Here is a 26,294-nt window from a genome sequence, read left to right as displayed (position 1 = left end):
GTATGACATCAGAGGTCTCTTTTCTCTCCCTAGTTGGTCTTGATTCTGATTGAATGTACTGCCCCTCCACGCCCCATATTTTTCAGTGATTAACTTAATTTATATACCAGTTTTGAGGACAATAACATGTACCATTACCAAATTGCCTACTGAAATCTCTGAAAAACAATGAATGGCTAGTAACCATGCCAACATGAAAGTATGCTAGCTAACCAGCTGTTACCTCCTCACCCTCAGCACCCCAAAAATAGCAGTTTTGAATTTATTTTTAGGGATGGATACTCACACGTTACTTAAAACACACACGCACAGAGAGAGAGAGAAAGCAGAACAGACCAATTGAGCACCTGGTTTATGTCCAGATTTTAATCCCACGTGGAAACATAAAAACACAAACATAGTTGATTGTTAATAAAGTAATTACATCAGTGAAGCCCTCCAAAAGCACTGACTAAAATGATGGATGTGAAGCAACAAAAAGAATAACAATAAAGAAAACTTTAAAGAGACTGTACCTCCCAACAATGACCAGCATGTACACAAAATTATGAACTCCCACTAGAATATACCGCTTACTCTATATGATTATACTCCTTCAAGCAAGTTTAGTTTGTACTGAAGTTTTCGATATAAAAATAAGACGCATGCCCCAAACAAGCGCCTTTCTAACTTTGGACGTCAGTGAAAGGGGGGTGGGGTTGGGGGGGGGGGGGGGCAAGGGATGGGAGGTGGTTGGGCTTAAAGAATGAAGTTTGTGGATTCTGTTGAGGGAGAATAACTGTCAGTCAGTATTACGTCGTTCACATGCAGTCAAAAATAAGTGTTTCAGAGGTGGCTCCCCATTTAAGGAACCCGTTCTTTAGGGTGTGTGGTGCAGAGCTCTCGTAAAGGAAGATAAAGGCAGTGCTTAGTTTCAAGGATGGAGTGCAGGGTACAAGAACATAAAAGTAATTATTGCTGGGCTAGTAGGACTGTGCCTGTGGTGAAGTTAATGGGGTAGTAGTCACATAGTTGTGGATTACAAAGTGCTGAGGAAACATCATGTCATCAAGTCATTTGAGCTCTGCTAGTTACTGACGTGTAACAAGGATTTGGGTTAGAAGGTAGGCCTCAGGGTGTTAGGACTCAAGCCATGGTATAGGGCCCAGCACATGAGGGATGAGGGGGAAGATTTTAAAGGGTAGGAAAAAGACAGGTCAAAGTGTTTATTGCTGAGGGTAGTAAGGCTGCTGTTGGCCGGCCTGTTGAGGGTAGGGATAAGGATGTTGTTGCTGGTTGGGAGGAGGTGCTGGGTAGCCTCCCTGTGGTGCTGGTGGCGTCTGATACGGCATGTAGGGCACTCCTCCATACTGACCCTGTACGGGGGGTTGATACATGTACGGGTTGTAATTCATTGGCATCTGGTAGTACCTAAGACACAAGAAGACAGGCAAGCAGTCAGACACACAGCATATTACTGTTGGATTAACAAACATAGGTGTGACACCAACTAGCGGGTGATTAGTGAAGGAATGTGAAGTACTGTGTTTTAACTGCAAACACCTACTGCTTCAAAGGCGTGCCAAGCTCTGCGTTTGTGTGTGTGTGTGTGTGTGTGTGTGTGTGTGTGCGCGCGCATGTGTGCATGCGAGTGTGCGTGTGTGTGTGTGTGTGTGTGTGTGTACATGCGTTACCCTGGGTATCCCTGATAGGTTGGGTATGGGGGTCCTTGGGCTTGAGAAGCAGCAGGAGCCACTGGTGGAGGGTTGCTGCCGGGCGGGGGAGCGCCAGGGGGAGCGCTGCCTGCAGCCTGTGGAGTGATGCTGGGTGGTGGTGGTCTGGCAGGGGGGGTGCCTTTAGCCTGAGTCGGAGTGGGCTACAAGGACACATGAACCGTTACACCAAAAACCTGGTCCTGGCTGGAGAGTCCTAAACAGGAGCACGCTCTGATTATTATACTTACAACAAAAACTGTCCGAGGAGCTGGAGTGGGGCCCGAGCCAGGGGCGGGATTTGTGCTGCTGGGAGCGCTCTGATAGGCTGGAACGTTGAAGGATGGGGCACTGGGCTCACGAGCAATGCTCTGTTGCAGTTCTCTGTAATCCACAGAAATTAGCATTTCAGTGGCGTTTAATACACGAACACATCACAAATGCACCACAGAAGGTTAATACATGAACACATCACAAATGCACCACAGACGTTAAAAACATGAACACATCACATCACCATAGGCAGTAAAAAAAACAAACACACATTCATTAATCTTCATGTAAACAACATTTCACACCATAATGTGCACTCTTGCAGTCACTCACAACCAGAGAACCTGGAAGTTCTTACTTGAGGAGCTCGTCTCGTTCTGTCTTGCGTGCAAACACAATGTCACTGCACTTATTCTGGAACTTCAGCAACATCTCAGTCAGGTCATTATAAAACTGGAGAGGGAGAAAATGGAAAGAGAGAGACAAACAGGACATCAGACAGCGACAGAAATAAGAAGGGACAAAGGAGAAGAGAGAGGAGCACATTAAATAAGGGACTAAGTGGAATAAGAATAAGTGAATATTTAATGTACCTTTTTGAGTCTAAAAGGGGAGAGGATAGAGGGGTGTGTGTCTCTGTGTGTGTGTGTGTGTGTGTGTGTGTGTGTGTGTGTGTGTGTGTGTGTGTGTGTGTGTGTGTGTGTGTGTGTGTGTGTGTGTGTGTGTGTGTCTGTATATGTGGGTGTTCGATCATCTTCTGTGTACTGGAAATAATGATGTCTGTTTGTGGCTTGGGTGCCCTCCTTAAGGTTCATGGAGTTCTCAGTTTAGCTCTGTGTTTTGTTTCCATCTGTGCTAAAACAAGTGGCCTGAGATGGTTTGGCAATGTATATGTGTACTAAAGTACGAATGTTTAAGTCTGCATGGTGTATGTACCTTTGTGCCCTCCTTCAGATTGCTAGAGATCTCTGTGTAGCTGTCGTGGGCCGCGGCGAGCTTCTTCAGGACGTCATCTCTGGCATCGGCCTCATTGGTGGACTGCTTAAGTGCTGAAAACTCCTGGTGAGCGGTCTGCGATAGAACACAAAGAGAGGGGGGAGTAGAGGAGTGACTCAACACTGGACGTGGAGCAAACACCCCTGCTGCATGCCTTGGGCTTTGGGTGGAGTAGGGACTGTGGGAGTTTCTGTGAGCTCAACCTTTAGCAAGCCTGTCCTCTATGTGTGTGTAAATTCTTCTGGACATAGTCTGAAGTTAAAAGTGTGTACACAAGGTTTTTCAAATGGAAGGAATTCCCTTTATTAAATGGCTGACTAAGATGCAATATTGAGTAATAACGGACATGATGTGAACACACCATTTCACATTCAATTCTTTGTTATGCATCACGAATCAGTTATAACTCTTAACCTACTAATAATAAAAATAATAATTAATTTAATTTGTAGTGCACTCTTCATTCAAACAGAATCTTAGAGTGCTAGTACTAGCTGTATTGGTAACCACAAACCTTATTTATAGGGTCGGCAAGGAGATGACAAAGTCAGTATCAGAATTATCACCTTGACAATCATTAGCCAATCAAACAACTGTTTTAGAGTGCATGCGTGCAACAGTCCTCAACCCAGAATCAGATTACCTCAACAGAACAGGCTACAGATTCTTAGTTTCAAATCATATTTTTGCTCTGAGAGTCGGTTGTTGTAGTTAAGTTCAAATTCTGTGATCAACAAATTTATTAACCCCCCCCCCCGGTTGTGGGCGTACCTGTATCTTAGCAAGCAAGTCTTCCTGAGAGCGCAGGCTCTTCTGCACACGCTCCGTGTGGTTGCCATAGTGACTGTGTAATGCGCCGCCGCTGAGGGCCTCCTCGTTGATGGCGCCATCCTGAGCCAGAGCGGTCAGGAAGGAGGCGGTCAGATCAAACGTGACGCTCTTGATCTCTCCCTCCATGACCTCACGCTCCTGCTTGACCTCATCCAGCTGAGCCAGCTGTGATCGCAACACACTGACCACCTACACACACACACACACACACACACACACACACACACACACACACACACACACACACACACACACACACACACACACACACACACACACACACACACACACACACACACACACACACACACACAGGTTTAGTCCCCAAACATGTACACAATTTATATGTATGTGACATAAAATATAATAACGACAGAATATACAGACCCACACATGATGAGTCAGAATGCATACCTCACTGCCCTGTAGTGTTTTGGTGGGGTTAGCAGAGGGGATAGCAGCACTGAGCTCCGCCTCAGAACGACACAGGAGAGCGATCATCTCACAGTGGGTGTTGAAGCGCTCACGCACCACCTGGTCAGCTGACACCGCCTTGTCCAGCACACTGCTGAAGTTGGCTCCCTCTGGAGGGGAGGTGGAGGACACAGGGGGAGGAGCACGTACATGACACAACGGAAGTAACAGGTACATTACACAGGTGGAGGGACGTGATATTTTCCTTTTGCTACATGTGGGGGCTAGCATGTAAAGTGAACCTAGCAAGCTGGAGACGAAACAATGTTCTGTTGGTGTGCTTAATACAGGTGTAATACGGTTTTTACTTCTATTTCTTAATTGATATATTCTTTATGTATATATAATCTGTTTGTATTGCCTGTTTGATTTATGCTTGAATGAGCATGTAAAGTGAACCTAGCAAGCTGGAGACCAAACAATGTTCTGTTGGTGTGCCTAATACAGGTGAATAAATATCCATCTTGCAACAGTTGTCCCCGAATTCAATATATTACACAACGCAGAGGTTTACACCGGTTACACAGACATCAGGGACTGTGTTTGTACCTGTTTTCAGGGGCTTGTACAGGTCGCCAGAGGGTGTTCTGTTCCAGCGTTGGTTGAATTTGGCTCTCAACTCGTTGTCTGTGGCCTCCTCATCAACCAGCATCTTAATAGACTATATACAAACATGTACATGTAATCACACACTCACTACAATGTGAGTGCACACGCATGCAACCGTATCCACACGCATGCACACACAACATCAGTAGGAACATGTTAAAACAATCATAAAGACAAATTATGGCTAGATCAGCTAGTTAATGTTCATTAAAGTGTAAGTTGGCTGAACAAAAAAATAAACTACAATAAAAATACAATATCCCATCTAGGTTTTCTCGACATTTTATAGTTTCATGTTCTGTGAACCACTGCAGTGTGTTAAATGTAACAAAAAGTAATTGGCAGTCTCTATAGTTCCGATGAGGCTCTTGTTAATAAAGTGTCTTCTTCAATCTCATAAATGGATGACTTTCATCATACCCTGACCAAAACACCCTCAAAACCACTTTGAGTTAGACATTTATACCCTGCTTTGCCCCTCTCTCCATCAGCCTGCAGTTAAACCATGGAGCCCTAATTCCATCGACGGGTAACTGGCACGTCCGCCACACATGAACTAAAGCTGATGTCATACCATGAGCACGATCCTAAGGGCAAACATGGGTGGGTCTGCGTAATGCTCCCACACTATAGCTTAAGTTCATACGGGATGGACTTTGCTCGTTGTCCGTCAATGAAATAAGGGTCCATGGACTGAAAACTGCAATAAAGGAAAGTGAACTACAATAGTATTTTAGAAAAAAAGAAAAGAAATCGACATGAAAATAGTTCTTAAATTATTTTAAAATGCATAATTTCTACATTGACATCCAAACAGATATTATAAATGGAGGACTTTGTTCTTAATGGAAAAACCTTTTCTACAAACAGTGCTGAGAAGAGAGGTCAGGGGTTAAGTTTTGTTTATCTGTGACTGTGTGTCTGACCTCGTCAAGAATCTCTCTGTTGCGCGTGAGAAGCTCTGGCAGCTCCTTGATCAGCATCTCCACACTCTGTAGTCCACCCTGAGACATCACAGCACGGGACTTCTCCAGGATGGACTGAGGGACAGAATCACCAGACAGGTCCTCCAGGGCAGCCGGCAGATTCAGAGATGCCAGAACCCTGGTGATGTACACAGGAAGGGGATTATCACATATTCACTTTGAACCAGAACCCTGGTGATGTACACAGGAAGGGGATTATCACATATTCAGTTCGAACCATTTAGATGTGATTGCAATGACATGAAGGCACACAAAAGAGAGGCTAGTTCAAACTAAACTGACAGTACAGAGAACTGGACTACATAAAAAATAAATAGAACTACCACTCATTATCAATTCTGAGAGATATGATCATTAGATATCCAAATGAAGGCAAAGTAATTGTCTGATGGATACAGCTGAACTGTGAGTGCTTTTTATTCAAGGGGGATCTTAGGGGGTGGAGCACTACTGTTATATTACATATTAAAGCATTTTTGTTCACACTAGGGGTGTAAACATTACAAAAAAATTAAAACAGAAATTATTTTGTCTTGTAGATGCTAATCGTGGTCTGTGATAGATCAAGAGCGTCACCACAGGCTTGAAATCTATTGTGTCACAACACACACACACATAAGCCTAATAGTGGCAGAAGATTTTGCATTTTTGATCACAGACCAGACACTTTAACAACTCCTCACCCGTTGCAGAGGTTAGTGGCCTCTCTCAGGCCGCCCACCAGTCTGTTGACCGTATCGGCCTTCCTCTGGTTGGACACACTCACTGACTGCTGCACGGCCATGGGGACCATCTTCTCAAAGAGGTCTACAAATGAACACAAACACACACAATTACACACACACACCCATACACACACACACACACACACACACACACACACACACACACACACACACACCCACACACCCACACACCCACACACAATTACAGACAATCCAAGTATAGAGACTGCAAGTCGAAACCCTTTTACAGGCTTATAACAAAACACTGCCAGGGAGGCAGTACTTTGGACAGTGTATATCATAGATACATCATGATCAAAAACATGCTTCAAGTGATTCTGTTTGTAGTGGTCTGTATAACTTCCCTAACCACAAACCACTCTCTGACTTCATCTTTTGAGAAATCAAGAGCTTGGATCAATTTAGTTGATCAAGCACTGATCAAAAGAGCCTCACAGATTGGTGGAAAGGTGATTTACACAAAACAATTTGTGTAGGCCTACATTCCACAAATGAACCTCTGCCTGAAAGGATTCTGGAGTTAATAAGTAATTGATTTTGTACCGCTGAACTTCTGGCTGAGAGGGTTCTGAATGGCGGTAGCCTTGACGAGTGTTGCTTTGCCGATGTGCTCAACGTCCTTCAGCTCAGGCACACGGTCGTGGTAGATGAAGTCGTTGTCCTTCTTGGCGGCGGTAAGAGCTCTGTTTACGCGTTCAGACAGATCTTTGACATTTACATACTCGTCATAACGTGATGCAACAGTTTTCACCAGCTCAGCGGCATGCTGCAGAGACAAAGACAAAGAAAATGTTAAATATGTGATCGTCTTTGAGAAAACCAAACCAAATTCACAACAATTCAAATCCAATGTGTTTACTTATTCTGATCATCTGACCTGTGTAACTACTATTCTGAAGAAAGTTTTCCAAATATCCCTTATATTACTATTGATGGAAATAAATAACCACCACTACACTGAGAAAATGTTTCATTAAAATGTCAAAAAGTTTTGCAAGAGTAAAACAAAAATATACAAACATATGTAAAAATGTGTTACATATTATACCTCAAATACAAAGTAAATATGGGCTGAACCACATCATCAAATATGTCTATGTGAATCTTATAAACAGTTCAAACTAACTTTGCATAAGCATAGCATGAAATTAGTACAATAAATGAACAATAGCAATTACAAGTCTTTGTTTTCAGATAGCATGACTGTGTACTACGAAGGCTACGGGATTCTAAATTCACTCCTAAAAGATTACCAAAACATTAATGGCCACTGAAAGATGGTAATTGCCAAGAAACATCACATGAAATGACTGACATTCATAGAGGGTAGGTCACAAACAGCCACGCCCCTCCCCCCATGCATGTATTTTGCACTTAACACATAAATATGTGAAATTATCAGGGTAGATCATTTACCGCCGCCACCATGCCCCCTCCCTGTGCATGTATTCTGCCTATAGCACTTGTCATTGTAGTTTCTTCGCTAAATAAGGGTCTACATCAGTATTTGGCTATTCATACTATTTAGATTGACATACATTTGTCTACGAGCCCAGGTATATTTATAAAAAATAAAAAAGTAAATGGTGAACTGATCAACATAGTCTCATGCCGCGGACCCCCAGCTATGTCGTCACAGACCACCAGGGGGCCGCGGACACCTAGTTGAAAACCCCTGCTGTATACAATCACTCAATGTTAGACAAACAGTGTGTATGTGAGTGAACACACACACACACACACACACACACACACACACACACACACACACACACACACACACACACACACACACACACACACACACACACACACACACACACACACACACACACACACACACACACACACACACACACACACACACACACACACACACACACACACACACACACACACACACTTACTTGGAGGCGAGCAATCTCCTCTCCAAAACGCTTCTTCTGACCGGCCAGTGCAGCCTGGTGCAGTTCAGCAGTGGCCTGCATCATGCAGTGTTTGGCAGCCAGGACCGGGAGCACCTCCTGGAAATAAAAATACTGACCAGGGAGAGCACCACGGCAACAAACACCACGGCAACCACCAAAACAAGCAAGCAGGCAAACAAACATCACAGCAATCACAGAGGAGCACAGACACACAGCACGGGGTACAGGAAGAGAGAAAAGAACAAGAACATCAGAGCAAAACCCCTTAGTCTCACACGCACGCCCCCCGAACCACGCCCTCCAAAAACACACAGACAAATATACACTCACATGTAGGATTCAAGTTTATTACCAGCTGCGACTATTTCAGGGTCTGTGGTGTGCCCAGTCCTGTGTATAACAATCTTTAAAAGGGGTATGTGTTTGTGTGGTGGAGTGAGCGTGCGTGCGTACATGCGTGCGTGCCTGCAAGTGCAAGTGTAACTGCAAGTTGACTAACCTTGGGGAGATTTTCTTTATACTGGCACTGCTTAAATGCATCACCGTAGAAATCCGCAGCCTGGTTAGCTAGTTTAGCGATAATGGCGTCCTTCATCTTATCTAAAGAAACACAAAACATAAGTATAAACAAAATTAGGGACACAATCATAAATTATTATTGCTGTCCTTGTTACTGCTGCTGTCCTTTATATAATAATAATAACAACAATACAAATAATAATCATTATTATTGTTATCGTTATTCAGACATCTATGTTATTGGTATGATTTGGTTATAGTATAGTTAACACATTTTGACTTCCTTTTTGAGTTCCAGAACACTTTGGCAGCAGTGGAAAATTGTGCAACCCTTTAGGGAAATGCAATTTCACAAAAACGGAATGATTTGTTTTCCTCGGTCTTGCAAGCTCAGATGTGACTGTCACTTAAGGATGAGAGTACAAGTCTTGAGACAACCTGCTGACATTTGGTTGCTGACAACAGATTATGATAATATTCCTGACTTACATCGATGCTTAAAAAAACGATTAACCATTAACACAGTTCACAGTTCCTCATAATTACTCTCTTCATATATACAATGTCAGGAACACATGTCCCTATAGGATAGGGCTCTAGAGATTGTTGTACTTGACTGTGAAAATGTGCGTGCATAAAAACGAAATATAAACAGCATAAATAATCAGGTTTTGATATACATAATACTTTAAACTGTAACTCCCTCAAGAAGTTATCACTGCATGGATGCCACTTGTAATAATTTAGCTTTGTTCTGTCCTTACCGAATTAAGTTACATGACAACCCAGAAACAAGGCAAATGTTTGGTGCAGACAGTGTATGGTGACAGTTTTATGGAGAGCATAGAAACATTCTTTTCATGTCTTTATGCTTACATAAAACAAGTCTTCCCTCTTACACCACCAGTCTAAGTACGACATGGCATGAAATACCCACTTTAAAATTAGGACATATGTATACAAGTTCAAATTGGGTGGAACACCTGGGTGGAGACTGAAATACAGGACTGTCACTAAAAAAACAGGATGTCTGCTAATGTCTATGCCTTAGCATTCAGTGTACCTCTATGCATGAACTATTGACATCTTTGTAGCCTGCCTAACAAATACATGCTTTAATGCATATTCATCACCCACAGCAGATTATTCATCTGAAAGATGTTTGAAAGATTTATTTCGATTTTCTTCTGAGGCCTCACTCACTTTCGCTACTGCCATGTGCAGTTGGCATGACTGTCATACCAGTAGTATTTAACACTTCATTAGCGGAATGGTTTGAAGAGTAGGACGGCTTACCAGAGGTGGCTTTGATGCAGAAGACTTCCTGGGCCTGAGCCAGCATGATCTGACTGAGGGTGCTGGCAGTCTCAGGTGAGATGTCCATGGTAGGCTCCCGGGACAGCATAGATAACACAGTGTCTTTGATGTGTGCAAACGCACCGCTGGCGAGCTACAGAGATATAAGTGGGATGAAAGTGTCATTTTACTTGAGTCTACACAGGGTTCTGAGGGCAGGGGGGTGCAGCGGCGGTTAGTGATGTACCCTGATAACTGCACATATGTGATATAGTGATATAGTGATATAGTGATATAGGCCGAATATCTGGCGGAGGGAGGGGGCGTGGCGGCGGCGGTTACAAACACGCCCGCACATGGACCGGAAATTACTTTCTAGTCAGAATGGTGGTCCCTGGGTCAAAACCAGTTGAAAACACCTGCTCTATGTGACTGTCTGATATACTGCTGTGTACACAGGAATAGGATGGAGGACCGGGAATGTGAGTGCACACAAGTTTAATCTCGATGGTTTTGCTCACCTGATAGTTCTTGGCAGCAGCCTTTAGCCCCTCGTCGCTGTCCAGGTTCTGCTCAGAGGCAATCTGACTGGCTAAAGCTCCAATATTGAACAACACGCAGGTTTTCTCATAGCCCATACTCGCCAAGGCTACATAGATCCACAGAAAAAAAGAACAAAGACATTGAGCACACCCACATGAGTAAACAACCTATTCCAAAGCACTCCCTCTGTCATATAGAAATAAGAGAAATACATTAGCCAGGCTTCATACATTTAACCCTCCTGCAAGTGTGAAAATTGCCTGTGTAGCTTTTAACCAACTGAATATGTACTTAATGTGATACAAATAACACAACAGCTTAAATATTACATATAAACAATATGTATGAATCACGTTGTTCATGCCTTTTTTCTAACAATTATATTTAATTAAAAAGTATTCTTCTCAGGTTATGTGATCTTGTATGAATGTGGTTTATTCCAGTCATCCGCACAGTTGCTGTTAACAATACAAATGTAGGCTCATAGGCACAATAACTTAGTGATATCAAACTAATTTGATCACATTTTCAGACAGGTGAGCTCCAATCTGTCCAAATTCATGATTCATTAATGATCAATCTATTCATAGTCATGTGGTTTTTCACAGTTCAGAATTAAAATACGTACATCCCTAGTAGCATCTAGGTTAAGTGTACATTGCATGTCTGAGATTGTATGATGAATCTCACCAAGTTTAACAGAACCTCCAAACAGTGATCCTTTATCAAAAGCATCCTTCCATGTGAACGTGAGACAGAGCTGCAACACAAACACACACATATTAATATTTATCAGCAGAGAATTTCAGGTAGAAGTTCCACAATTGGCTAAACTGGCAAAAACCGCTATACTATGTTGTAACCTAAATTTGAATAGTGAATGCTTTCATATCTAAAATCAGAGAAACATTTGCTTTGTTATGACTCATTTGGCAGAGCCCTTCACCCTGAGAGGGTAAGAAACATCAGAAGAATGAGGGAAACTATGAGCAATTATCTCAAACTAGCCTGTGTGTGCTACAAAGTTCAAAGCAAATATCTGGGGGCTTATCAGTACACATTATTCTTGTTGGCCGTTATCAAATATTAACGCAGTCACCAAAAGAGATTCTTACCTCGGGGAATGGAAATTTGGGCTCCACAACACAGAGCTGATCATAGTACCTGTAGGAAGTAGAATGAAGGTGAGTTTCTTACTGAGGAGGAGTTGAGGCCTGGAGCATATCAGTCTATCGGTCATAGCCACACCACAGTTCAGTTCCTACTTCACGCTGCTGTAATCCAGCCACAGGTGAGCCGACACTGATCTATTTGGCTAACAAATCCTGGGAACTTTTCCTCTCCATGCAAATCAACCTGCTGCTTGGCCCTCTGGAGACTTCCTCACTTGGTGAGATTTAGGGAAGAACTAGGTTGTATTAAGCTAAGCGGTCGCATTTTCTTACTATATCATTAACAATAGTACTAAGAACAATCACACTTGGTGGAACGCAAACCTCCACCTAGGGTAAATGGTGTATATCAAAATGTTAGTTAAAGAGAAACTACATTTGTGCAGGCGCCCCATGAGTCAGATCCGATTCCAGAATGTAAGGGGTGCCTCCTTGGCTCGTGCTACACCTTTCCACCAAGTTTCATGAAAGTTGGGACAATAGTGTTTACGTAATCCTGCTAACAAACAAATTAACCAACAAACAAACAATGGAATGCTTCCATGAGGAGCATTCCATTCAGAATATACTGCCCATTTAATCAATACATATATGATTTTGTGAGAAAAGCGAAAGTGAAAAAGCTCATCTTTAGGAATCGCTAAGTTAAGTCTTATCAACTTGAAAGGGTGGTATTTCTCTCCCTCAGGCAGCAGAGGAATTTTTATTATTTTTCCTGCAATTTTCCTAGGATTTATGTCAATTTACAGTGATACAGTAAAATGACACTTTCTGTTTATGTCGTAATATTATGCCAAAGCAGTTATTTGTTTGCATTAAAAGTTAATAACATTCAGTTAATACTGTTGCAAATATTCCTGCAGACTTGTGAACGGCATTAGTCATCTTATGAATCATGTTATGTCCAAACTTTTATTCCAAACTAAAGGATGTTAGTTTACACATCCAACATATCCTCACATCTGGCACCAAGAATACAACACAATCACCCAGGCTGCAAATGCCACATGACTAATGATCACAGTAACCAAAAACCCTATACTAGTGCATTATTAAAACCTGCCTATGGGTAACAAACGTTGTGACAACACAATAGTTCACATGGAGGGAAGCTAGATAGTGCTAATTGTCTGAAGCTAACCCTTGAAAGACTGCCCCCTGAAGTGTATTGACTTAATTATTTTGAAAAAAAATAAAAACAATACAAATTGCACCTTTTGACCTCAAGCTGAGGTCCATTCATAAAAAAAACACCCATCCCTGTTCACAACTTTCTACTTTGCTGGGACCCTGGGGAACCCATTCACTCATATTATTCACCGTAGGGTACGGATCAATCCAATGATTAATGGATAAAGGCATTCGGTTTCACAGTCGCTGAATGAAATCAAACTAATATATAACTTTGGCCTCCACTTATTACATTTCCTTCCTTTTGTCATGGAACAAAGTGCTGTAACCCAACAGTACACAACTGCTTACTTGCAGTCAGAAATACATGTTGGTGACTAGTGGTGACCTATTGAATGTCTAGCAGTGCTGCAAAAGTTAATTGTTCAAGTTTATGGTTCTCCTTCCCCCTGAGCATGTGCTATATTTCAACAGTTCTGCAATATTGACAGCATTTTTTCAGAACCAGATATTAATTACAATAAATCCCTGGAGATAACCATGGAGGAACTTGGTCTAAATATGGTACATATGGTGAATGAATTAATGAGCTTGCATGCTCTGATGGGGTTCAGGCCATGGACTCTGTAAAGAGCCTTGAGACGATAAAGTGCAGAATTCACACATTTTAACAGGACAGCGGGTATTTGAAATGTAGGCATACATTTGAAACAAACACAATATTAGAACGAGTAATATTTCAAAACAACTATTTTAGTAAATCTTTCTGATGTAGGGCAATGCAATTAATCCCATATGGCTTCCAACGATTATGAAAACAATTTAACAGTAACGTCATCCTCCAGACTGCATGCATGAGCCATAGATGTGGGATCGCCAGGAAGCTCGCACTATCTACCCTTGGCTTCCAACTACATATCCTGACATGCAAATGACATTCACGTGTATGGCAGGCTAGACAGATTAGACTAAGTAAAGTGATGACAATGTAGTACCGTGCTAACAGTACGTTGCGTTAATAGCACAGAAATCCAAATGCTAATTTGCCAACGCTTTCAAGTTCAGACATTCAAGAACGTCTGATGTAAAACTGACGATTCAGTTGCTACTTTGGCCGTTAAAGTCCGGAGCAAAATGACATTCACTACGACGGCAAATTAGCTTACATAACTATTTTAGCTCGGAGGGTACTCGAACTTTAGGCCATATCGTCAGGTGCGGCAATAAGTTAACACCAGTTAACATTAATGAGTCCCAGAGGGGCGCACCCGACCTAGTGTGAGTCAGCTACACGCGATTGGTAACGTTAACTAGTGTATTGTCATTTTGGGAGACCGTCCAAGTCACTTAACAATAAGCAAAGTAGTCAGCTGACATTTCAGTTTACATAAACACAAAATCATACCTTCACGAACAAGCAGGATGCTAACTACCTAGCCATAGCTGACAAAAGTCACAACAAGCTCATGGCGTTGCTTTCGGTAACCACAGAGCATTGGCCAAACTTTGTTATTACGACCAATGAAATAAGAGAGACAGTCGCTTGAACAACCGCTGTTTCGATAGACCTAACGTTAGTCCAATAATTTGGAGAAACGCTACCCAATTTACAGGTAACTTTGTCGTAATCATGGGTGCGGCAATCAGCTATAGACGTACTCACTGCTAGCTAGTTGGTTACCACAGAAGGAACTGTGTCATCTGACAAAAGAAAACAACACCTCATATAGTTGTATAACTCGTAAAGTAAACTGGAAAGTTAACATTACAACAATGCTTACCGCAACAGTATGTCCAAGGAGCTCTCGTGTTTGTCCAAGGGCCTTCCGAGAGCGCTTTTCCGCAGCTTATTGAGTTCCTCTACCGCACGTATATATTCTGCCTGTTCCTCACCAACTGGATACGTGGCTGTGACAAATTTCGATAGCGGTTTTACTAAATCGACTTCTGTTGACTTTTTTAACGGGACAGATATAAACGTCGCCATTTCGGCGCGCCGAACTATCGTCTTTTTTTCTTACTAAAACGGAAATATACACCTGAAGAAACACAACAGTGGCTAACTTCCTGGGTACTGCTCCGTCTGAAACGTCAGTGTAGTTACGTCATGTGTGAGGCAGGAAAGGGTTGATCGAGAATTTCTAGAACTTCACAACTTCCGGGTTCGGATCATATACCAGAGGGCGCTTGTGAGAAGATGGAAAATGAGCATGAGAGAATACTTTCAGAATTCAAAACAAAAGATGAGTTGTTCTATTAAAGGCGCAGTCCTAATGGAGTTCTAATGGAATACACATTTTTGTGTCAGATTCAGCAAATGTCGCCCTCTAGCTGTCCCTTTTTACGTGTGCGCAAAAAAAAATATTCCTGGTTCTTTAAATGGGAAACAAAGTGGTTCATTGCTTTCCATTTAATAGAACATGCTCATTTGGAAAGTAAAACAAAAAAAATCAGGATCCATACAGCTCCCCACTTCTGACACCATATGTAGCGTTGGGAGGGAGCAGTCACTCCGCCCAGCCTTGAACCCGAGTACCAAACCTGCACCGTAATGCCAAAGAGTCATGCTCTTTGATATGGCAGTCAGAGCACAACCTCAACCATAGTTGCAGCATTCCTTCACAGGGTCATGTAAGGAAACCGTAGGAGTAGGCCTCGCAAGCATTCATTTCCAAAATGCTTCTCGTCCACAATTTCAATGACTTGTCCCAATTCTGTCTCCAACTGTCATCACGCATGTCCCTGGGTCCACCTCTGTGTTCTCTTCATGGTATCCTTAGATAAGAGGGCTGCATGGTCATGATGTGGTCAGGTTTTCATCAAGGTCACGGGTTTCATTATACATCGATTGTATTGTATTTTCTTTGTAACATCACACACAATGAATAAACTAAATGTGATGGGTTAAGGAGCTCCCTCACTTATACAGAGTCTGAAGTGTTAAATAAGATCTTGGTCTTAGATTATCTATGAATTGCAAAGGTGGCCTCAAAATATGCAAATCATGCTGGAGTGAGAAAATCATTTTAGTGCGATTACCTTTGATGTTCTCAAATCTGTCTTGAAGCTTATTAAAGCATTTCTTCAGTATTTTCCCATATTTGAAATAGCTGGGTTTTCTCTCACTGTCCTTGGTTATTTGAAGAAACTAGAAAATATGTCCGATAAAGGCCTTGGTGGCTTCATGGCAGATCTAAATTTCCACAACTATCTAACCAACCGCTAGATAGCCTACTGAGTATATTGAATGAGTAAAGAGGAGCAATTGGATGAATGGGATGAAGGCAGCTGTACAGACTTGCCTTACTGGAATACATTTTTGGTAATCTGATGTGAAAGCTATTCAACTTGTGAAAGTCTATTGCAGGAGGTGACAATGATGAATTAAAGTCATTTTCTGTATTTATTTATCTATGTATTGATGTATTGACTGATGGCGCCCACGATGATGACTTCCAGATTTGAGACATCATCAGCATCATCAGCTTGGCAACACAGAGGGAATGGTGTGTGTACCACGTTGCATTGTTTCTTAATCTTTTACCATGCAATTCATTGTATTGCAGTGCTGTGGACTGTTGCCTTATCTTTACAACAACATGCTTTGGAAAATTGCGCTGGAAGACATTTAAAAAAAATCTTTAACCAGCAGATGGCATCAGTTTGCACTATACCCTCCATTTATGCTCAGGCAGTTCAGTGGGATAACTGTGCGGCGCTAGTGGACCCCAAACCCTGTACCCACCACTCGCTGCGCTGGTGTTATTTTGTAGGCCGACTGGGAGGCTGAGAGACTCGTACGGATTTCACGTTTTTACAACCCAGTGGCGTGCCAGTTAAGGAGCGACAACCAATTCAGCTGTGGCTTCCTTTACCATACCTGCATATTAAGGACATTTCCCACCATGGAATGTAGGAGTTATGAACTAGGCGTTAGGCCCTTGACCAGCCAGCCATAACGTCAGCATTGTTGGCTAGCTGGCTAACGTTGGTAACTTAGCTAGCTAGGCTGCTTTATCACCGCAGCGTCCAGTTTGCTTAACTGTTATTAATGCGCGTCAGTGACCGTTCCTTGTCGCAACTATGACGTTTTGAATATCTCGCGTTTATCCAACAACTTAATGGATTATTAGCTTTACTGGGACGTCTTATACTTGCCATTTAATCACGCGTACATTGAATAGATAGTCGCATATCAAACAAAAAGAGGAAGCCGACATCACTGGGTAGTCCAAGATTTTGGTGACAGAGCCTCACGCTTACTTCAACACTAAACGGGAACTGAAACGTCACTGTGTTCGAGCGGCTTCTGCAGGCCCAATACATTCGGTTTCGATGGGGGAAAATGACAACATGGACTATTTTTACCAGCAGGTTTTGCAGAAGGACGTGACCTGTCGACTGCAGGTCGGCCCAGATTTAATAGACTACCTCAGTGATCCGCAGAGGTCTTCGGATGTTGAGCAGGACAAATCACGGTTGGATAAGACCATAGATGAACTAACTGGATGGGTCAACTCCAGCAATTTCAAGGTACCATTAACATTTGTAGCAACCAGGCTGCATTGTAGCATCATGTTATAACAGTACTCCCCTGTCATCCACATCAGACCGTAACTCATCACTCATCCTGATAAGACTGTTATCCTATTAACGTTACTTTCGCCTATCAGGCTGACACCTAAACTGTGTGTACCAGCTTTATGGGTAGCTTGGGACAATGGTAATTTCGTTCTAGCTAATGATGGTCGGTAATTGAAAGGCTTGAACTGGAAGGTATTGTTGTTTCAATTGTCTAGTAGGCTATGTGTGTAACTCACAGTTTGCTTGAATGCCTTGGTAATGGATATTTTCTTTTAGTATGTCACGTTTTCACGTTTGTGGTCAAAATAGTTCCGCGATAAATAAGCTAATAGTAGCATTGCTCAATGTATGATGAGATTTGTACGTGATTTTGTGTGCGCGTGTGTTTAGGGCTGCGGGGGAGGGTATAGGGCTTTTGTTTTTTGGAGGCTGGCCGACTGGTCCTTAGGGATGGGTGTTTCTTCCATAGCGACCTCAATGGGAGGAAACAGTCATGGTTTGGGTTATTGTGTCATTTATTACTAGAAATAACGGCGTTTTAAAATATTAGTCGTCTGCAATATTATTCTGGGCGGAGCATCGATGGATTATTCATTAGCTATTGTCTAGCAGTGTCGTTAACCCTTGTTTGTCCGCTGACAACATCCATTGGGCTGAACTATGGCTGAAGTATGGTTATTAAAATGCACATAATTACACAGTTTCAGGCACCTAACAAGTCATGATTGAGAGGCAAAAAGTGAATGATCATTTCTATTTTGATAACAATTGGTTAGAATGAGAATAGATTGATTGCCTGTTAGTTTGTCCCCTCGCTAAGGGTTTGCCTGGATATGCTGTTGAGAACATATTCATTACTTGAAATCAATTTCTTTTTACATCTGCATTTATCAACATAGCACTAAAAGTAAGGAAATTCGTATTGGTAGATTAGTTCTTTGTTGTAACAATGCTTCTTGGCAATACGTCTTATACTGTTGGAAAGCCTTTTTATTTACCTTTTAAATGGTGCCTCATTTGTAAGGAACATGCATTTTGGGGATGAGCAGCAGAGCTGAGTATGTGGGTTGTGCCCATGAAAAATGTGCCAAATCTTCTCTTTTGGTGGAGACAGTGTGATGTTGTGGGGTGGTGTCTCCCTCACTGGAAAAACGAGGCTTGTCATCATTGGAGGCAATTTCAATGCAACGAGATATCGAGATGAGATTCTGCAAACAGTGGCAGTCCCATTTTGCCACAGTCTGGGACGAACTCTATCCTCCAAGACGACAACACTCGCCCCCACAGAGCAGGTTTTATCAGAGACTACCTCCAGAATTTGGGAATGGAGAGGTTGGAATGGCCTGCCAGCAGTCCTGACCTTAACCCTATTGAACACGTATGGGATCAGCTTGGGCGTGCTGTTCGTGCCAGAGTGACCAACACAACCACGATCGTTGACTTGCAACAAATGATGGTTGAAGAATGGTATGCCATCCCACAGCAGTGTGTGTGACCAGGCTGTTGTGGATTTGTAGGGTTCTTCCACACACTACTGAGGCTCCTGTTTGTTAAATTAATACATTGTTAAATGTTCAATATGTCTTGTTTCTTCAAACTTCAATCATCCAATCCTCCAAACACCAAACAATAGCAACAACAAAATAAGCTGTTTAGTAGTGGCAGAGAAGATTTGGCACATTTTTCATGGGCACAACCCATATACTCAACCTTGCTGCTCATCCCCCAAATTTATGTTCCTTACAAATGTGGCACCATTTAAAAGGTAAATACACAGGCTTTCCAATGGTATAAGATGTATTGCCAAGAAGCATTGTTACAACAAAGAAATAATCTACCAAACACAAATGTCCTTACTTTTTGTGCTATGTTTATAACGGACACGGCTCACATATGGCAGACTAATATTGCCTTATTTCGTTAATTCGAAAACTACTACAGTATTGAAAGTCCTACAAAATCAATGGGGAGAAGAGGGACCGTTGTTACACAGTTTGCTTTTTTGTACGTTTTGTGTTGTTGCAAACAAATCGGCATTAGTGACAGTTGTCATTTTAACAGATATGCAATATTGGCTACATATTTTGTCTCTATATTTTTCTCACTTATTCAAAAAACATGTGGCTTTTGTCCTTCAATTTTCATCTAAATGCAGTTCTTTTGGGGACAGTTGTAACGTGTCGGGGACAGTTGGAACAGTGACCAAGGACAATTCTAACATGGCAGTAAAAATTACGACCATGCATTATTCAAACCAATAAAGTGGTGGATAAGAGTTTTTCTGTAAGTTGTAGTCCTTACAGCGTTTGTTTACAGTCGCTTACAAACCAAGGGTGTCACATGTTGTTTTTAAATTGGCTACCCTAGTTCATCTGCTAGCTACGCTTGTCGGTTGCAACCCATGGTAAAGCGTGTTAAAATTGTACAAAAGCCAATTGTGCACTTCAAATTTTGTGCAAACCTTACTTACAAATGTGCCACACAAAGTGCATTCTGTTTAGAACGTTAGACAGAGATTGAGTGATGCTGATGCCGTCACACATGTTGTCTGTGAGTTTCACTAGTTTTAGACACTATCTGAGAAATTAAAGACTGTCCCCAGTCTCTTCTGTATAATGATAACTTGCAAAAAATGTATCTTTGGAAATTTTTGCATGATCCAATTTGTGATGGTCTTCAATACAACTGAGCATTTCACCAGTAGGGCATGGTGCTAAAGAAGAAGCCATGTTATATGGAAATCAAGATCTGTGTCTGAAACAGTAACTGACGGAAGAAGGACTAAACTAGCAATGCCACAATTTGGTCTCTCTTGTTGTAGGATAAAATTGGCATGGCAGACCCCTTCACAATCATATTTGTTCTGTGCTGGACAAAGTTTCTTCTTTGTGATCAAAACACACCAACTTAGACTTGTCTGTCTATAACATTTTCAGTCATGTTCCACTCAGTACGTGATTCCTTTTGCCTCTTTTAGGCCAATCTCAGATATGACTTTTTCATAAGCCAGTCTCAGATATGTTTTTTTAATAAGCCAGTCTCAGATATGACTTTACCATTGGCCAGACTCAGATATGGCTTCTTCTGCCTAGAAGGCCAGCATTCCAGAAGCATTTCAGTGCCTTTTCACTGCTGATGATTATACTGGTATTTTCAATGGGTACTTGTGACGATGTGCCGTCACTACAGATGAGTATGTGCTCTGACTGCCATGCTATCAAACCTGGCTCTTTGGCATTGGTGTCAGAGTGCTTATTTGGCATCCTGTAGACCGGGTTCAAGTCTGGTTGGGGTGACTACGCTCTCCTTTCGCTACGGTACTATTTAAAAAAAACTGCTAGCTGAAGACCTGTGAGGTATCTGGTTCTCAAACTAGAGACTCTGTTGTTTTTATCCACCTGCACCCTCATGCTGTGGCGTGGGGCTTCCTCCTTCTCTGAATATCTTGGTTAAAGCTGCTGTGCAAGGTTCTGTGTTCTGTGAAGGACATGGTGCACACCTTTGGAGGATATGTTCAGTTTCTTGCCAATTTCTTACATGGAATAGCAACTTAATAACTTCAAAATGTAGAAAGTTTATTGTGTTTCTTTTTGACCATTTTTAGACCCTAATCAAAACCACAAGTGCTGATGCTCCAGATACTCAAGTAGTCTTATGAAGGACCTTCCATTCTCAGCTAGCCATAACTTGGCAAATATTCAACTGTGGTTTGCAGTAATTTAATACGGGTAAAGACTTCTAATAGTGTAGAACAATCCCTGAAATTGTCATGCATCTAGCATGAATAACTTTGTTATACATTTTCTTAGTAACACTTGTTTTTGACAGTAAAATTAGGGCTATGCCCTCTTTTTGAAGTGTCCGTATCTCAGATCCTAAAGAAGATACAGGCTTAATTTTAAAGTATGAAGCAAATCCAAAACGGTCAGTCGAGAGGCCTCTGTTGATTTCACATGGAATGACCCATACCAAAGCCATTCTTGATACCATACGTCCCTTACCATCCTTGCTGAGTTTTTTTTGTAATATATAGACTTGTAACATATAGACAACATCACTGAATTGTAAAAAAAACAAAGATGCCACCAAAGATAGCCTAGTTGATATGCTGTATTTAAGTATGTTTTGTCTCACACTGTGTGCTGCTGCTGCTACTATAGTTATGTATCCATTTGCAAGTACTAAGTCAAATTAAACTGCAATAGTCACTGTTCCATTTGAAGCCCAGTATTGGGAGAACATCAGGAAGTAAACTTTAGTACGACTTGTAGGTTTAACCTCTGCTATGGTTTGTGCTTAGTATTCACATCATCAATTTTGATCGACCTTTTGTTAGATATGCGTGCTCATGTTTGGATGGTTGTGTTTTAAACAGGTGGCCTTGCTGGGGATCGATATTGTAGCAGCATTTGTTGACAGACTGAATGAGCGGTTCAGAGGATATGTTGGTACAGGTAAGGTGTGATTCGTGTTTGTACTGTATGTCAGTGTATTTCGGTGTCTGCACACATGTGGGCCTGTGCGTCTGTGTATGCACTGGTATGGGTTTGTGTTGATAAATATGGTTTTATGTGTGTGTGTATAGCATGTGACACTGTATGTAGATTGTGAGATACAGGTATGTTCCTCTTGAGTAGACCTTTATTTTTGATTGGGGGTGATGTTTTGACATTTGTCCATTTCAAGGGCCTTGGAAACTGCAATCTTATCGATAAAATGTGAAATACCATGTAAAACTTGAGTAGAGAAAATTGAAAAATCGCATTACAAAACTGTATTTCTGAATTCTTCTTAATGGCACAATATTATGACAGGATAAGTAATGTATGGATTAAGACCAGTCCATGAACACTACTGATTCAGACTGCTGGAGACAATGTCAAACAGATAAAGCGAATCACTATCACATTTTCTGGTCCTGCCCAGTGTTAATCCCATTCTGGAAAAGTGTACATCAGACTTTACAGGAGGTTTTCCAAAATAATATTCCCTTCAGATTTGACACTCTATACTTGGGTAACTTTCCACAAGAGATAAATGCCAAAGACAGGAAGCTCATGTCCATCTTATTAGCTGCATGTAAAAAGGCCATACCACGTAAATGGCTGAAGCAACAGGCCCCCCTGATCAATGATTGGATTGATATAGTTTATGAAATATACAAAATGGAGAGACTGGCATATTATCTCAAACTTCGCCAAGAAGATTTTACTAGGATATGGTTTGAGTGGAATATATATATAGCTTCCAGAAGAGCAGACTTTATTTGATGTATACTGTATGTAACACACATTCCTCCCGGTTCTTTGTGTATAGTTTTTATTTACGGTACCAGACAGACCCTTCAAAGATGGTCAATGCACAAGCTATCAAGAGACAGTCAAGTGTTTTCTTTCTTTGGGTGTATTTTTGGTTTCCTTTGGAATTTGAAACCCTTGATAAATGTGACATGCAATAACCTGGAGGTTAACCAGATTTTTTTTTTTTTATTGTACTAATGTGATGTAATTCTCTTTTTTTATGTACATATAAATGTCTCTGACTTGTGTATTTGCTTACCATCCTGAGAATGTACAATTGCTAAAAAGATACAAGGTATCTTGCAATGTGAAAATTCAATTCTGTAATGCTCTGGATACCAATAAAAATAATAATAATAATAATAATAATTTAAAAAAAAGACCAGTCCATGAGATGTGTTGATGATCCATTTGTTGTTCCTCTCTGCAGTGGTGCCAGCGCTGGTGGACCGACTGGGCGACTCTAAAGACCAGGTGCGTGAGCAGGCCCAGGCTCTCATCCTGAAGCTCATGGAGCAGAGTGCCAATCCTATGGTGAGCATCATCAGTCACACACACACACACACACACACACACACACACACACACACACACACACACACACACACACACACAACCCAAGACAGGGCACAGCACACATGCTGTGTTGGATTCATGCATTTATTTAGCATGCTTTTGGCTAGCTTAAGGTGAGGAAAAGGTGGTGTTTGTCTATCAGTAAGATAGTTTTTTGGAAACCATTAAGGATCCCTGTATTAAGCATGTAATAGTTGGCATCTTGCATCAGTTACTTGAGTTTAGATTGTAATAGTATTGCTCTCTTCATGTGAGGACCATTTGCTCTGCACAGCTCAATGTCTCTCAAGAAAATTTGTTCAGGATAGTTTTCTATAAATGATTGATATGGCTGTTTATCTGATTATCACCTCTGCTTTCTCACTTATGCTCTATTCACAGTTTGTTTGGGAAAGATTATTTACCGGCTTTAAACACAAGAACTTCCGCAGTAGAGAAGGAGTGTGTTTCTGCTTAGTTGCCACCCTTAATACGTGAGTATACTCATTGCACACACACACACACACACACACACACACACACACACACATACTTTCAAGCTTACTATGGTAACTTTATACATGGGACCCAATTCTGATTTTTGCTCCCAAGTGGCACAGATTGCTCAAGCCAGTCTAAACAGGACAAGGCACATAGACTTGGCTACCCTCTGGATGCCTATGGATATAATCCCACACACATTGACTCGCAGGTGTCTCTCTCACAGGTTTGGTGCCAAACCGCTGAGTCTCAGTAAGATCGTGCCATTTCTCTGCACATTAACTGGAGACCAAAACCCACAGGTAAATAAATATGTGCTCCCTTTCAAAGTGTCTGTGTTAACTATCATGTGTTGTTTTGGTGTGTCAAATCGCACTTGTATTTGAATTATTGACTTGTCTTTTTTACGTGTCTCCAGAGGCTCCAACACATGATTCCTTTACTCTGCTTTGACCACTGTGTTATAGTCGCTCTTGACAATATCAGCGGTGATTTCCAACTCGGCTCATACATGCACACCATCAGATGCGCGCTAATTCATTTACATATTCTCTATAAAAACATTCACACTGTGTGATCTCTACCATATTCTGTACTACTGTTTCATGTACTGTATAGTGAAATGAATCCGCAATCTTGAATAAGCTTTTTGAGGACTGAAAAAAGCCTTGGTCGTAGAAGACATGGCACCTCAATTAGCATAAATACTGTATTTAAACCCCTCTTACAAGTCTATGGAACTAGCAACACAATGGCACTTGAAGCAGGAGTGGTTGTTGGCATACTGACATGCTAAACACTTACTTTACCACTCCGATGCACAGTGTCAGAGGGCCAAGAGGGTAATCAGTAACTGCCACAGAGAAGGCCAGTAGCTCCTGTCTCCACAGAACAAGGGTGTCTGTGCTATGTATAGCCGAACTTTGCTTATGAACATAAATGAAACGGAAAAGCTGTAGATGAAGGTCAGATAGTTGATCAGACAAATGGATCTTTATTTTGAGTTACGTATGGCGACACTAGAAGAGGGATACAACTGTAAGTGAATATAACCTTAATGAGACCTGTCTCTGATCTTTGATTGACACTTTCCACTTGAAGAGGTTGAGGTGGCCTGAGCTGCATTGTTTCCAGTTATTTACAGATGGATGATCAGCCCATTTTGTTGGTAGTGTGTTTGAGATGTATGATTTCTCTTCTTAAGTGGTGGTTAAGCCTGACCCGTTGAATGGGAAATGTCTGCTTAGCTTTCTCCTATTAGAGAGAGCTAGAGAAGAAGGAACTAAAAGGCCACTTTGGAAATTACTTTGGATTTAATTTTGTCAAGATAATGTATTTTGTGTAACATTCTCAATAAATTGTATTTGGAAAAAAAATTGTTACTCTCAAGGTTCAGCTTGGTTATTAAAGTACTGGTTAAAAGCTATCTCTGCCATTTTAATGAATATTAATGGACTACTTTTTTTAAACTTTTATGTTATTTTATAAAGCAAGATTTCCGACAGAAGCTAGGTGACAACAGCCTTAAAGAGACAAAGTAAAGCAAAATGTCATTATTTGAATAAATGTTACCTTTAAACGTCTGTACAAATATGAACGTGTGGAATTTGTTAAAAGAACATCTGGGGCCGTATTCACAAAGCCTTTTATCTTACCACTAGGAGTGCTCCTAACTCGCGCTAAAACCTTTTTACGTAGGAGTAATTTCTCAAAAGTGATTCACAACGGCTCTGAGACCTACTCATACTAAGGATAATACCAACTCCTAAGCTTAAGATAAAAACTCCGTTGCTATGGATGACGTCGCTTCTCATGCACGAGTTTAGAAGGGGTGAGGACGGTGATTGGTTGTTGACAGGCTCTCTCATTAAAAACTCAGTCCTAACATCCCCCTAACGATCCCACTAAATAAACAGAAAATAAGAGAATAACCTAGGCTTCAAATTAAGTTATATTAAATAGTTATGGACAGTGCACTTAGCAGAATGCACACGCATGATGACAAGTTTGTGCATCCAACGAGAATGACGCTTTGCACGTTAAGAGAAAGAGAAATTGCCGAAAAAAACACGGAAATTGCATGAAATCAAAGAAGTAATAATTAAAGCACCCTGCAAACTATGCGTGAGGCATGGGAGGACATATGTCTTAACATAAAT

The 26,294-nt window shown here is 41.4% G+C and overlaps 2 protein-coding genes across 3 annotated transcripts in view; one reads left to right on the top strand and one right to left on the bottom strand.

Annotated features, from left to right (window-relative positions):
- Nucleotides 1-355: 355 nt before the first annotated feature.
- On the bottom strand, nucleotides 356-15,270 carry pdcd6ip (programmed cell death 6 interacting protein). Of its 2 annotated transcripts, none has more exons than XM_080859478.1 (18): nucleotides 14,977-15,270; nucleotides 12,008-12,056; nucleotides 11,583-11,652; nucleotides 10,871-10,998; nucleotides 10,350-10,503; nucleotides 9,034-9,134; nucleotides 8,514-8,645; nucleotides 7,150-7,372; nucleotides 6,544-6,667; nucleotides 5,801-5,978; nucleotides 4,815-4,926; nucleotides 4,206-4,375; nucleotides 3,732-3,980; nucleotides 2,901-3,035; nucleotides 2,323-2,417; nucleotides 1,943-2,075; nucleotides 1,674-1,855; nucleotides 356-1,410 (listed from the first exon to the last, which is right to left on the bottom strand). In XM_080859478.1, exons 1-18 carry the CDS (start codon nucleotides 15,180-15,182, stop codon nucleotides 1,206-1,208), a joined length of 2,646 nt encoding a protein of 881 aa, XP_080715604.1. In that variant the 5' UTR covers nucleotides 15,183-15,270; the 3' UTR covers nucleotides 356-1,205. The 2 variants fall into 2 exon arrangements, with proteins under 2 accessions (XP_080715604.1, XP_080715605.1); XM_080859479.1 differs by having other exon boundaries at nucleotides 8,514-8,630.
- A 1,692-nt stretch (nucleotides 15,271-16,962) lies between these two features.
- Nucleotides 16,963-26,294, top strand: part of clasp2 (cytoplasmic linker associated protein 2) — a 65,893-nt gene continuing 56,561 nt past the window's right edge. Inside the window, exons 1-5 of the mRNA XM_080858914.1 lie at nucleotides 16,963-17,728; nucleotides 22,155-22,233; nucleotides 23,510-23,613; nucleotides 24,037-24,128; nucleotides 24,362-24,437. Of these exons, the coding sequence (XP_080715040.1) occupies nucleotides 17,531-17,728; nucleotides 22,155-22,233; nucleotides 23,510-23,613; nucleotides 24,037-24,128; nucleotides 24,362-24,437 (549 nt within the window). The 5' untranslated portion in view covers nucleotides 16,963-17,530. The remainder of the gene's footprint in view (nucleotides 17,729-22,154; nucleotides 22,234-23,509; nucleotides 23,614-24,036; nucleotides 24,129-24,361; nucleotides 24,438-26,294) is intronic.

This window comes from Sprattus sprattus, assembly GCF_963457725.1.
Source record: "Sprattus sprattus genome assembly, chromosome: 20".
In the NCBI taxonomy this organism is placed as follows: Eukaryota; Metazoa; Chordata; class Actinopteri; order Clupeiformes; family Clupeidae; genus Sprattus; species Sprattus sprattus.
This window is presented reverse-complemented; position numbering and strand designations above follow the sequence as displayed.

Coding starts and splice junctions, on each gene's coding strand:
- pdcd6ip (XM_080859478.1), bottom strand. CDS start 15,182: ATGGCGACGTTTATATCTGTCCCGTTAAAAAAGTCAACAGAAGTCGAT. Junction 8,646..9,033: donor ATAAAGAAAATCTCCCCAAG/GTTAGTCAACTT, acceptor CTCCCTGGTCAG/TATTTTTATTTCCAGGAGGT. Junction 2,076..2,322: donor GAACGAGACGAGCTCCTCAA/GTAAGAACTTCC, acceptor TGTGGATTACAG/AGAACTGCAACAGAGCATTG.